This window comes from Capra hircus, chromosome 28 (genome assembly GCF_001704415.2).
Source record: "Capra hircus breed San Clemente chromosome 28, ASM170441v1, whole genome shotgun sequence".
In the NCBI taxonomy this organism is placed as follows: domain Eukaryota; kingdom Metazoa; phylum Chordata; class Mammalia; order Artiodactyla; family Bovidae; genus Capra; species Capra hircus.
This window is the reverse complement of record NC_030835.1, coordinates 30537853-30552436: the sequence shown is the minus strand read 5'-3', so window position 1 is coordinate 30552436 and position 14584 is coordinate 30537853. Positions and strand designations below refer to the sequence as shown.

At 41.1% G+C, this 14584-nt stretch overlaps 1 protein-coding gene across 6 annotated transcripts in view; it reads right to left on the bottom strand.

Annotated features, from left to right (window-relative positions):
* FAM13C (family with sequence similarity 13 member C) overlaps positions 1-14584 on the bottom strand; it is a 144458-nt gene that overhangs the window by 73938 nt on the left and 55936 nt on the right. For 4 of the 6 annotated variants that reach the window (XM_005699047.3, XM_005699046.3, XM_005699043.3 and 1 more), the window contains one exon: positions 13008-13126. The exons of the other annotated variants lie outside the window; for them this stretch is intronic. In XM_005699047.3, coding sequence (XP_005699104.1) covers positions 13008-13126 — 119 coding nt within the window. The remainder of the gene's footprint in view (positions 1-13007; positions 13127-14584) is intronic. 6 annotated transcript variants of the gene reach the window in all.

The window sequence follows — 14584 nt, the reverse complement described above, 5'->3', positions numbered from 1 at the left end:
AAGGCAGTATGCAGCCCCACCGCTCAGATGCACCGAAAATCCAAATTAAAATGTAAACACATCATCTTTCATAAGGAAGCATTAAGGTATTTATCAGCCATCACCTTATCAGGGCTGAGCTCCAGGCAGCTAGAGTCCTAAGGATGAGCAGTTGCTGGGAAGAAAAAGGATTGAAGTAGGCGTTTAAATCAAACGGCCTAAAAGAGCCAGGCAAAGAGCATACATAGAGATCTGAGTGGGAATTGTGGGAAAACTAAGAGCTGCTCCTAATTATTCCAACTAATTACTGCCTTACAAGAATGTACACCCTGGGTTATCCCATTTTTACACATTTCAAAAGAATGTCAAAAATCCATAAAACCTCTGATATTTAAACATTGAATCCTGAAGAATTGATGCTTTTGAACTGTGGTGCTGGAGAAGACTCTTAAGAATCTCTTGGAGAGCAAGGAGATCAAACCAGTCCATCCTAAAGGAAATCAACCCTGAATATTCATTGGAAGGACTGGTGCTGAAGCTGAAGATCCAATACTTTGGCTACCTGATACGAAGAGCTGACTCACTGGAAAAGATCCTGATGCTGAGAAAGATTGAAAGCAGGAGGAGAAGAGGGCAACAGAAGATGAGATGGTTGGACGGCATCACCAACTCAATGGATGGGAGTTTGAGCAAACTCCGGGAGATAGTGAAGGACAGGAAAGCCTGGCATGCTGCTGCAGTCCATGGGGTCACAAAGAATTGGACAGGATTTAGCAACTGAACAACACTGTTTTAAAACAATCTACAAGGGGTTGGAGGGAAAGATGGTGGAGGAATAGGACGGGAAGACCACTTTCTCCCTCACAAATTCCTCAAAAGAACATTTCAACGCCGAGCAAACTCCACAAAACAACTTCTGTAGGCTGGCAGAGGACATCAGGCAACCAGAAAAGCAGACCATTGTCTTCAAAAACAGGTAGGAAAAAATATAAAAGACGAGAAAGGAGACAAAGGAGGTGGGGAGGAAGCTCCGTCCCGGGAAGGGAAGCCCGTCCCGGGAAGGGAATTTTAAGAAGAGAGGTTTCCAAACACCAGGAAACACTCTCCCTGCCGAGTCTGTGGCGAGCCTTGGAAACACAGAGGGCAACATAACAGGAAGGAAAAATAGATAAATAATTAAAACCAACAGATTACAAGCCCAACAGTAACTCCCCCAGCGGAAAAGCAGCACAGACGCCTGCATCCGCCACTGGGAAGTGGGGGCAGGGCAGGGACGCGCGGGAGGCACGGGCTGCAGAGCTTTGTAAGAATCGGGCAGGAACGCCCCACGCGCAACCAGAACGATCTAACTTGGGCCAGCAAACCAGACTGTGGGATAGCTACCACGCGAAAAGCTCGAACATAAGACACCGCCAGGACCGAGCACAGAACAAAGGACGGAACGGAAAAAGCCGGCTGCAGACCATCCCCCGCCGGGGACAGGCAGCCAGAGCCGTAAGGTCTGGAAAGGGGCAATTGCAGACCCGGAGAGACTTTACTTACCTAACTGTAAGCAGGCGCCTTTGCTAAGACTTCTGGGGGTGCTGGACAGTCACAATCTGCCTCACGGGGTGCGCCAGCGGTCCACCCAGAAAGCTGAGCAGCAGCGGCAGAAAAGGTGACAAGCCGCGGCGATCGTGCTCACCAAACTCCTGAGCTACTCAGACCTGGGAAGGGCACAAAGCGCAGTCCCAGCCGAATTTGTGCCTCTGAGGGCTGCCTGAGCACCGAACCTGAGCGGCTTGGACCAGGGAAGTGCACGCAGCCTAGGGCCGGCCCCAGATGGTTCCCGGCTGAGCATCATAGAGCCGGAGCGGTTTGTGCGCTGCGAGAAAGGACAGGACAAGCGGGGCAGAGATACTGTGTGCACACGACAGTGCTATTTGTTTGCAGCATCCCCCCTCCCCACAGCGCGACTGAACTAGTGAGCCTAAAAAACCAGCAAACAGAAGAAGTTAAACAGAGGGAACCACCTTGGAACCACGGCCCATAACACCAGAGAAGGGCCAGAAATATTTTTACTATTTTTAAAATCATTCCTTTTTTTTTTTTTTTGCTTTTTTGTTTTTTGTTTTTCTTTCTTTTTTTTTCTAACTTTTTTTAAATTGTTAAGTCTTCTATTTCTCCTCTAACTTTTATTTCTATAACCTATTATTACTATTTTAAAAAAAAGACTTTTTTTTTTTTTTAAGGCAAACACCATATATAGTCTTTGGATGGTGGTTGGTGGGTTTTTTGTTTGTTTGTTTGTTTTTTAATAATTCTTTTTTTTCTTTCTTCCTTTTTCCTTCTGCTTTTCTTTAATATTATATCTTTGAAAATCCAACCTCTACTCTAGATTTTTAATCTTTGCTCTTAGGTTTTTGTTGTCAATTTTGTACATTTAAAACCCCAAACTTCACTACCCAAGTTTACCTGAGAGCGAGATTACTGGCTTGACCACTCTCTCCTCCTCTGGACTCTCCTTTTTCTCCACCAGGTGGCCTCTGTCTCTTTTCTCCCCCATCTCTTCTCTATCCAACTCTGTGAATCTCTGTGTGTTCCAGACGGTGGAGAACACCTAAGGAACTGGTTACTGGCAGGATTTGTCTCTCTCCTACTCATTCCTCTCTCTTATCCTCCTGGTCACCTCTGTCTACTTCCTCCCTCTCCTCTTCCCCGTATAACTGTAAATACCTCTGAGCGGTCCAGACTATAGAGCGCACATAAGTGACTACTGGCTAGCTTGCTCTCTCCTCTTTTGATCTCACCGCATCTCATTCCAGTTACCTCTAACTACCCCCTCCATCTTCTCTTCTCCTTGTAACTCAGTGAACCTCTCTGAGTGTCCCTCAATGTGGAGAAACTTTTCATCTTTAACCTAGATGTTTTATCATTGGTGCTGTATAGATGGAGAAGTCTAGAGGCTACTGTAAAAATAAAACTGAAAACCAGAAGCAGGAGGCTTAAATCCAAAGCCTGAAAACATTAGGGAACTCTTGAATTCAGGGAACATTAAGCAATAGGAGCTCATCAAATGCCATCATACCTACACCGAAACCAAGCTCCACCCAAGGGCCAACAAGTTCCAAAACAAGACATACCATGCAAATTCTCCAGCAACACAGGAATAATCCCCTGAGCTTCAATATACAGGCAGCTCAAAATTATCCCAAAACCTTTGATGTCTCATAACCCATTACGGGTCACTCCACTGCACTCCAGAGAGAAGAAACCCAGCTCCACCCACCAAAACTCCAACACAAGCCTCCCTAACCAGGAAACCTTGACAAGCCACTTATAGAACCCCACCCAAAGTGAGGAAGCTTCATAATAAAGAGAACTCCACAAATTACCAGAATATAAAAAGGCCACACCAAACGCAGCAATATAACCAAGATGAAGAGACAGAGGAATACTCAGCAGGTAAAGGAACAGGAGAGTTGCCCACCAAACCAAACAAAAGAGGAAGAAGTAGGGAATCTACCAGAGAAGGAATTCCGAATATTGATAGTGAAAATGATCCAAAATCTTGAAATCAAAATGGAATCACAGATAAATAGCCTAGAGACAAGGATTGAGAAGATGCAAGAAAGGTTTAACAAGGACCTAGAAGAAATAAAAAAGAGTCAAAATATAATGAATAATGCAATAAATGAGATCAGAAACACTCTGGAGGCAGCAAATAGTAGAATAACGGAGGCAGAAGATAGGATTAGTGAAATAGAAGATAGAATGGTAGAAATAAATGAATCAGAGAGGAAACAAGAAAAACAAATTAAAAGAAATGAGGACAATCTCAGAGACCTCCAGGACAATATGAAACACTCCAACATTCGAATTATAGGAGTCCCAGAAGAAGAAGACAGAAAGAAAGATCATGAGAAAATCCTTGAGGAGATAATAGTTGAAAACTTCCCTAAAATGGGGAAGGAAATAATCACCCAAGTCCAAGAAACACAGAGAGTTCCAAATAGGATAAACCCAAGGCAAAACACCCCAAGACACATATTAATCAAATTAACAAAGATCAAACACAAAGAACAAATATTAAAAGCAGCAAGGGAAAAACAACAAATAACACACAAGGGGATTCCCATAAGGATAACAGCTGATCTTTCAATAGAAACTCTTCAGGCCAGGAGGGAATGGCAAGACATACTTAAAGCGATGAAAGACAATAACCTACAGCCCAGATTACTGTACCCAGCATGGATCTCATTCAAATACGAAGGAGAAATCAAAAGCTTTACAGACAAGCAAAAGCTGAGAGAATTCAGCACCACCAAACCAGCTCTCCAACAAATTCTAAAGGATATTCTCTAGACAGGAAACACGAAAAGGGTGTATAAACCCGAACCCAAAACAATAAAGTAAATGGTAATGGGATCATACTTATCAATAATTACCTTAAATGTAATTGGGTTGAACGCCCCAACCAAAAGACAAAGACTGGCCGAATGGATACAAAAACAAGACCCCTCTATATGCTGCTTACAAGAGACCCACCTCAAAACAAGGGACACATACAGACTGAAAGTGAAGGGCTGGAAAAAGATATACCACACAAACAGAGACCAAAAGAAAGCAGGAGTGGCAATACTCATATCCGATAAAATAGACTTTAAAACAAAGGCTGTGAAAAGAGACAAAGAAGGCCACTACATAATGATCAAAGGAACAATCCAAGAAGAAGATATAACAATTATAAATATATATGCACCCAATATAGGAGCACCGCAATATGTAAAACAAATGCTAACAAGTATGAAAGGGGAAATCAACAATAACACAATAATAGTGGGAGACTTTAATACCCCACTCACACCTATGGACAGATCAACTAAACAGAAAATTAACAAAGAAACGCAAACTTTAAATGATACATTAGATCAGTTAGACCTAATTGATATCTATAGGACATTTCACCCCAAAACAATGAATTTCACCTTTTTTTCAAGTGCTCATGGAACCTTCTCCAGGATAGATCACATCCTGGGCCATAAATCTAAACTTGATAAATGCAAAAAAATCGAAATCATTCCAAGCATCTTTTCTGACCATAATGCATTAAGATTAGATCTCAATTACAGGAGAAAAGCTATTAAAAGTTCCAACATATGGAGGTTGAACAACACCCTTCTGAATAACCAACAAATCACAGAAGAAATCAAAAAAGAAATCAAAATATGCATAGAAACTAATGAAAATGAAAACACAACAACCCAAAACCTGTGGGACACTATAAAAGCAGTGCTAAGAGGAAAGTTCATAGCAATACAGGCATACCTTAAGAAACAAGAAAAAAGTCAAATAAATAACCTAACTCTACACCTAAAGCAACTAGAAAAGGAAGAATTGGAGAACCCCAGAGTTAGTAAAAGGAAAGAAATCTTAAAAATTAGGGCAGAAATAAATGCAAAAGAAACAAAAGAGACCATAGCAAAAATCAACAAAGCCAAAAGCTGGTTCTATGAAAGGATAAATAAAATTGACAAACCATTAGCCAGACTCATCAAGAAACAAAGAGAGAAAAATCAAATCAATAAAATTAGAAATGAAAATGGAGAGATCACAACAGACAACACAGAAATACAAAGGATCATAAGAGACTACTATCAGCAGTTGTATGCCAATAAAATGGACAACGTGGAAGAAATGGACAAATTCTTAGAAAAGTACAATTTTCCAAAACTGAACCAGGAAGAAATAGAAAATCTTAACAGACCCATCACAAGCACGGAAATTGAAACTGTAATCAGAAATCTTCCAGCAAACAAAAGCCCAGGTCCAGACGGCTTCACAGCTGAATTCTACCAAAAATTTCGAGAAGAGCTAACACCTATCCTCCTCAAACTCTTCAGAAAATTGCAGAGGAAGGTAAACTTCCAAACTCATTCTATGAGGCCACCATCACCCTAATACCAAAACCTGACAAAGATGCCACAAAAAAAGAAAACTACAGGCCAATATCACTGATGAACATAGATGCAAAAATCCTCAACAAAATTCTAGCAATCAGAATCCAACAACACATTAAAAAGATCATACACCGTGACCAAGTGGGCTTTATCCCAGGGATGCAAGGATTCTTCAATATCCACAAATCAATCAATGTAATTCACCACATTAACAAATTGAAAAATAAAAACCATATGATTATCTCAATAGATGCAGAGAAGGCCTTTGACAAAATTCAACATCCATTTATGATAAAAACTCTCCAGAAAGCAGGAATAGAAGGAACATACATCAACATAATAAAAGCTATATATGACAAACCCACAGCAAACATTATCCTCAATGGTGAAAAATTGAAAGCATTTCCCCTAAAGTCAGGAACAAGACAAGGGTGTCCACTTTCACCGCTACTATTCAACATAGTTCTGGAAGTTTTGGCCACAGCAATCAGAGCAGAAAAAGAAATAAAAGGAATCCAAATTGGAAAAGAAGTAAAACTCTCACTGTTTGCAGATGACATGATCCTCTACATGGAAAACCCTGAAGACTCCACCAGAAAATTACTAGAGCTAATCAATGAATATAGTAAAGTTGCAGGATATAAAATCAACACACAGAAATCCCTTGCATTCCTATACATGAATAATGAGAAAGTAGAAAAAGAAATTAAGGAAACAATTCCATTCACCATTGCAACGAAAAGAATAAAATACTTAGGAATATATCTACCTAAAGAAACTAAAGACCTATATATAGAAAACTATAAAACACTGATGAAAGAAATCAAAGAGGACACTAATAGATGGAGAAATATACCATGTTCATGGATCGGAAGAATCAATATAGTGAAAATGAGTATACTACCCAAAGCAATTTACAAATTCAATGCAATCCCTATCAAGCTACCAGCCACATTTTTCACAGAACTAGAACAAATAATTTCAAGATTTGTATGGAAATACAAAAAACCTTGAATAGCCAAAGCAATCTTGAGAAAGAAGAATGGAACTGGAGGAATCAACTTGCCTGACTTCAGGCTCTACTACAAAGCCACAGTCATCAAGACAGTACGGTACTGGCACAAAGACAGACATATAGATCAATGGAACAAAATAGAAAGCCCAGAGATAAATCCACACACATACGGACACCTTATCTTTGACAAAGGAGGCAAGAATATACAATGGAGTAAAGACAATCTCTTTAACAAGTGGTGCTGGGAAAACTGGTCAACCACTTGTAAAAGAATGAAACTAGATCACTTTCTAACACCGCACACAAAAATAAACTCAAAATGGATTAAAGATCTAAATGTAAGACCAGAAACTATAAAACTCCTAGAGGAGAACATAGGCAAAACACTCTCAGACATAAATCACAGCAAGATCCTCTATGATCCACCTCCCAGAATTCTGGAAATAAAAGCAAAAATAAACAAATGGGATCTAATTAAAATTAAAAGCCTCTGCACAACAAAGGAAAATATTAGCAAGGTGAAAAGACAGCCTTCTGAATGGGAGAAAATAATAGCAAATGAAGCAACTGACAAACAACTAATCTCAAAAATATACAAGCAACTTATGCAGCTCAATTCCAGAAAAATAAACAACCCAATCAAAAAATGGGCCAAAGAACTAAATAGACATTTCTCCAAAGAAGACATACGGATGGCTAACAAACACATGAAAAGATGCTCAACATCACTCATTATTAGAGAAATGCAAATCAAAACCACAATGAGGTACCACTTCACACCAGTCAGAATGTCTGCGATCCAAAAATCTGCAAGCAATAAATGCTGGAGAGGGTGTGGAGAAAAGGGAACCCTCCTACACTGTTGGTGGGAATGCAAACTAGTACAGCCACTATGGAGAACAGTGTGGAGATTCCTTAAAAAATTGCAAATAGAACTACCTTATGACCCAGCAATCCCACTTCTGGGCATACACACCGAGGAAACCAGAATTGAAAGAGATACATGTACCCCAATGTTCATCGCAGCACTGTTTATAATAGCCAGGACATGGAAACAACCTAGATGTCCATCAGCAGATGAATGGATAAGAAAGCTGTGGTACATATACACAATGGAGTATTACTCAGCCGTTAAAAAGAATTCATTTGAATCAGTTCTGATGAGATGGATGAAACTGGAGCCGATTATACAGAGTGAAGTAAGCCAGAAAGAAAAACACCAATACAGTATACTAACACATATATATGGAATTTAGGAAGATGGCAATGACGACCCTGTATGCAAGACAGGAAAAAAGACACAGATGTGTATAACGGACTTTTGGACTCAGAGGGAGAGGGAGAGGGTGGGATGATTTGGGAGAATGGCATTCTAACATGTATATTATCATGTAAGAATTGAATCACCAGTCTATGTCTGACGCAGGGTGCAGCATGCTTGGGGCTGGTGCATGGGGATGACCCAGAGAGATGTTGCGGGGAGGGAGGTGGGAGGGGGGTTCATGTTTGGGAACGCATGTAAGAATTAAAGATTCTAAAATTTAAAAAATAAAAAACTAAAAAAAAAAATAAAATAAAATAAAACAATCTACAAGCCAATTGCATCTCCGCATTAGATACACTTGCAGGACACCAAATGTGAGATCTCTGATGTGGGATACCATACAACTGAGGAATAAAATGGAAAGATGGGGGGAGATGCTAAATAGGAAGAAGGATGCAAAGAAAGAGGATAGAACGGGCTAAGTCACTATCTGAAGTTGGCTCTCTTGAGGGAATTCAGAACAAGCAAACTTGGAGGCAGGAAGAGACTAAGAAAGTGAGTCTAAACCTTTTGGGTCATGGGTAGCATATGAGATTCTCATAAATGCTTTGGAGATTTTCTCTGGAAAAATAAACCTAAGGAGTAAGAAGAATAAAGCTGCCCACCAAGATGTCTGTATGTTTGTTCCTTGCTCTCCTCCCCTTGTTACCTTACATGGCAAAGGGGACTCTGTAGAAGCCATTAAGTTAAGGAACTTGACACGGAGTGATTACAGTGAGTTATCTCAGTGGACCCAATCTGATCACGTGAATCCTTAAAATCGGAACATCTCTCCTGCCCAAAGCGGTAACAGAGAACACCCTGTCCCCACGCTGGATCTCTTCCTTTAGCTCTAAACCTTGTGCTCCATCACCTGTGTTCAGCCATGCTTGCTCTGCACCTTTCGTGAAAGAATGTTGCCCACAGCCTGAAATATAACATGGTAGCCCATTCTCAAGGCTCTGACCTTTAAAGGTTTAACACTTTTCCATTCACACACAGAGAAAGAGAATAACCTTTGTCCTGTTGTAGGTTTATAGGAACATTGTAATCAGACCTACACAGACAGCTGCAAGAACAAACAATTCTGGCACCAAATGGTTTGCAACAACCAACCACACCACCATGCCTCCTAGGTACAAACCTGTGACAAATTTATAGTCTTATGGTTCTGTAAGGACAGATGGCCAACATGGGTCCCACTGGGATAAAATTAACGTGTCAGCAGGCTTGCCTTCCTTTCAGACAAGAAGTCGGAATCTCAGTTGGGTAAGATGGTTCTTTGGAGTACAAGTCCACCATCCTCTCAGCCTGCTGGCTTTCTGAACAAAATCGCTATTTCTTGCCCTAACAACTCATCTCTTGATTTACTGGCCTGTTGTGAGATGAGGAGTAGGAGCTTGAACTCAGTCACAGTTAGAAGAAAACATGGAAGAATGCTGAGAGAGATGCAATGTTTCTTGCTTTGAAAATGGAAGAAAAGGTCACTTGCCAAGCAATGTGGGCAGCCTCTGGAAACGGGAAGAGGCAAGGAAATGGATTAGTTCTCCCCTAGAGTCTCCAGAAAGGAATGTAAGCCTGCTGACAATGTTTGTTTTATCCTAGTGGGATCCCATGCTGGCCATCTGTCCTTACGGAACCATAAGATTATAAATTTGTGTTGTTGTAAGCCACAGGTTTGTGGTCATTTGTTACAGTACCAACAGAAAACCAATATACATAAAGACAATCAAAATTTGGCAAAAACATTCACAGACCTCCCTGATGCTCATCCATAGACATTAGATAAAGACTCCGTGCACTAGAAAGAGCTGAACAACATGATCTCAGAGCTGAAGGTAAAACCATTTCTCTTTGGCACACGTGAGAAGATCAATACTACCACATGACACAGTCAGCTTCAAAACTGCACCTCTACGAGGATGGATTCATTCTCTGGACACTAACTACCCTTATGAGTCTCGCTTAAACCACATGTAAACCCCTGACAACTCCTTGCTGCAGACTGATCTTCCTTCTCTTTCTCAAAGTGTTTCTTATGCTAAGAACGTGCTCCTCCTCAACCTCCATCCCCAAGAAGACGGCATTTTACACCTGCTGAGATTTAGCCTGGTTTATTTCCTCACTTTGAGCCAGACTGAGCCCTGGAGTATCTTGTTACAGTACCATGTCTCTATCAAGATCTTACTGAGCATGATATGCCTGGACCAGGCCATATGCTGGCTTAAAACGGAAGAGAAGGATATCAGGAAAGTGAGCTATCTGACTAAAAGTTGTTTTTAGTCTCAGATCTCATTTCACCAGTTCATCAAATTTCACAATCCCTGTAATATTTTGAGATTTTTTTTAAGTTCCATTAGAACGATCCTGGGTGACGTCACCATGGTTGTGACAAATAACTCTGTAGTTTAAAGTTACCATACCAATCTAAATACTAAACCTAATACGCCAGATATAACTGGCTTCACAGCTCTTGATCTGCAACCTGACACCAGATCCTGTGATTGTCAGCGCTGATGCATAGACAATTCTGGAATGCTGCTAGATGAGAAAGCAAAGTGGAACATGGAGGCTAGAACGGAAAAAGAATAAAAGAACAACAAGATATTTGGGGTCCCAGGGAGATCTGCTGGAGTGTAGAGGAAGACAGACCAGATCTGTTTCTGCAAGAAGCGGCCACTCTGTTGGGGAGACTATCTTGACTCAACAAGGAAGGCTGCCCAGTGACCACAGTATCTGGCTCCTTTTTCTGACATGCAGAAGAGGTCAGGAACCTCCTAAAACGTTACACAAACTTACGCGTATATGTGCATCTCTTATTTTCTGAAGAAAAGTGCCATAGATCTGAGAATCCAAATGAGCTGTAACTCCCCATTCCCAAGCATAAGAGGGGCTAGCCTGTCTGTTTCCTCACGAGGACTTCTCTAATTCAACCCTCTTAGTTCTTACTAGTCATAAGTGAATAATCCCCACCATAGAATCCTATTATATTTCTGACTTGCCCTCTGATAGCAGCAATAATACCATTTACCCTTTCCACTGTAGATGGGATATAAAGTGGTCTTAATTTTACCAAACATCTGGCATCTTTGAGAAAGTGAATTACTAACCTCATTTTCCCCATCAGCCTCGGTGGAGTATTCATCCCAAAGGGAACCATGCATTCCATACAGATATGAATGTGCATTTTGTTTGTTGTTTTCATTTTGTCTGTTGTGCGTTTTGTTGTGTCTTTTTTTACAGTTTTGAAATATGCATAGGAATAGAGTTGGCCTTATTATTCCTGGGAGAGGCAGTCACCGGTCTAGTAGGATAAGACAGGGTCACTGTCTAAACTGGCTGTAAAACAGCTTTGCTATAATAAGGTTTCCAGCAGGAGGGTGAGTATTCTGATCAGCAGAGAAACAATGGGACTGAGTCTCATCAAGGTCAGGTAAGAATAAACAGACAAGAGATGGCAACCAGCAAAGAAGGTGAGAAAAGATATCCAAGAATCCAACCAGATAATAGATCACCTTAATTTAGGATCTCTATCAACCATCTGAGGCGCTATGATTCTAAATGTAGTATGCTGAATATTTAAAAACACAATTTCACTGTATATAAAATAGATAACTAATAAGGACCTACTGTAGAACACAGGGAACTCTTCACAATTCTCTGTAATGACCTAAATGAGAAAAGAATCTAAAAAGAATGGAAATAGGCATACTAATTCTCTTTGCTGTAGACCAGAAAATAAGACAACATTGTAAATTAACTATAGTCTGATAAAAATTAATTTTAAATAAAAGCACGCTTCATAGTACAGCCAATCTTGTCTGTTGTTGATTCATTTAGACTCTGCTGCCTTAGAAAAAATTTTGAAAGGTCATGCCAGAAGCCCAGCCCTCCCTTTCTCCTGGGAGCTATGATTACACTGTACACAAGATCCTACAAAGACAGCTGACACAACTAGTGGTTGAATTCTTTCTTCTGTTTACTTCCAGAAGAGACTTTCCATAGACAGCTGCAAGGCCAGGCTCCCACTGAATGCCATGTCAACCTTGCTGCAATCAGCCTTCACCCATGTTCTTGCCCTGGACCCAGGAGTTGTCTCCTGCAGGTCTAGGAGACCAGAGAGACCAGCCCAGGGCCACTTCGGGGCTTAGAGACATCACCTGGATCAGCAAAGAAGCCACACCTGCTATGCTGCAATCAGACATTTGTAGGTTCAAATTCTGGTTCAGCCTTTTTCACTTGTACAATATCAGGCAAGTGCCTCAATGTCTCAGCCTCAGGGTCCTTCTCCATAAAATGAGGCTAAGAGTATGCACTTTCTGGGGAAGGCTGCTGCTGCTGCTGCTAAGTCGCATCAGGGAAGGGATGAGAGCTAAATGACAGAATATATGAGAAGCAATTGGCTTGATGCCTACACTATTAATACTAATTACCATGATCACAGAAGAAAAGCTAATCATCCCTAGCATGGAATGAAAGAGGACAAGATGATATCAGCATTTCTCTTTCTCAGGGCAGGAAGGTCTCTACTCTTCTCTGAGCCTTAAGGCTGATTATCTTCTGACTGAAGGGAGAGAAAGTAGGTTGTTTATATTTCTCTTAGACTCAATGATTCTCCTTCTAGCCCCCATTAAAGAGCTTCTCTGACTTCAAAGTGATGCCAATGAGTGTGAGAAAGCCTTGCCTCTTGTGTGGGGGTAACAAGCACAGGTGCTACTGGTCTGGGAGAGGAGCCCAGGCCCACTGCAACTCGTGACAACAAAGGGCCCACCTTGGTTGAACTTGCACAGTTTCTTGGCACCTGGAGGTGGGGGTGTGTGCCCTCTCCTGAGTTGGTGTTCCCGGTCTCCCTTGACACTCCAACTGGCTGGACACCACATGCTCTGTCTCCTGCAAGAGAAACAGGAAAGGGAGACGAACCGTCAGCAGCCAACAGTTCCACAGTGTTCTCCGGTGGGGGCTGGGTCACAGAGCAGAGCAGCAAGCCGTAGAAAACACACACCACTGACGACTGTGGGGAAGAGGGCTGATGAGTAGTTCAAAACTGAAAAAGTCTCTTTCTATCTGGCAGTTGCTGCCAGGTTACAAAATAAAGAGGAGGTTTCCCTGATGGTCCAGTGGTTAAGACTCTGCACTTCCAAGGCAGGGGGTGCAGGTTCAACCTTGATCAGGGAACTGAGATCCCACATGCGGTGCAACCAAAAAAATTCCAGATACAGAATAAGGAGAAAGTAATAATAAAAACCTAAATTTTACAAACATTAAACATATTATAGAGCTTCCCTAGAGGCTGAGTGGTAAAGAATCCACCTGCCAATGTAGGAGACATGAGTTTGATCCCTGATCTGGTAGGATTCCACACGCCACAGAGCAACTAAGCCGATGTGCCACAGCTGAGGCTGCATTCTAGAGCCCAGGAGCTGCAACTGCTGAGCCCGTGTGAGGCAATTACTGAAGCCCAGGCTCTGCAGTAAGAGAGGCCACCACAATGAGAAGCCTGTGCACCACTAGAGAGTAGCCCCCAGTCACCATAAACAGAGAAAAGCCCACTCGGCAACAAACACCCAGCACAGCCCAAAATAAAACTATGAAAAAGTTATACAAGAGTATTTAATGAACAAATAGATTTGAAAAAGTAATCTCCAGAATATTTACAGCATAGGCTCAATTTTGCCAAATCAAATATATGTATAAATGTACACACACACAAATACAAAGTTGAGACCAAGTGAACCAAAATCTTAACAATGACTAACATTAAGATGTCATTTTTTTTTTCTTTTGGGTGCTCATCTACCTTCATTAAAATAATGATACATTATTCCTATAATAAGAAAGAAATTTAAGTGAATCTGAAAACTAAGGGACAAATAATTTTTATAAATTCCAAATCCTAAGTATGCTTAGTATCCCTCTCCTCCCCACTCTCTCTCTCTCTCTCTCTCTCCCTCTCTCTCTCTCTCTCACACACACACACACACATACACACACACCTGTCTATACTGCACCCAAAGAAATCACTAGATTGGCCCCATCATCTTATGATGAACTCTACTAATTAATTTAGGAAATCTAACAGAAGTCAAGTCTAGAGAGTATCATAAACATTCCCAAGTTAAAATGAATCTGTATTCAATACAAAGACACACATACGCAAAATGAAAGACTTATATACATTCAGCAATTGAAACACTATAGTGTTTGAGCCATGCCAAACCTCTGACAAACTTGCCTTAGGATAAAATAGCCCTTCTTTACATGAAAAATGGAATACGAAAACCAAAATCAGTAAGAAATTCAGCAAATGCAGATGGCTACTGTTATCCAGTCAAAATATTCACATGACAC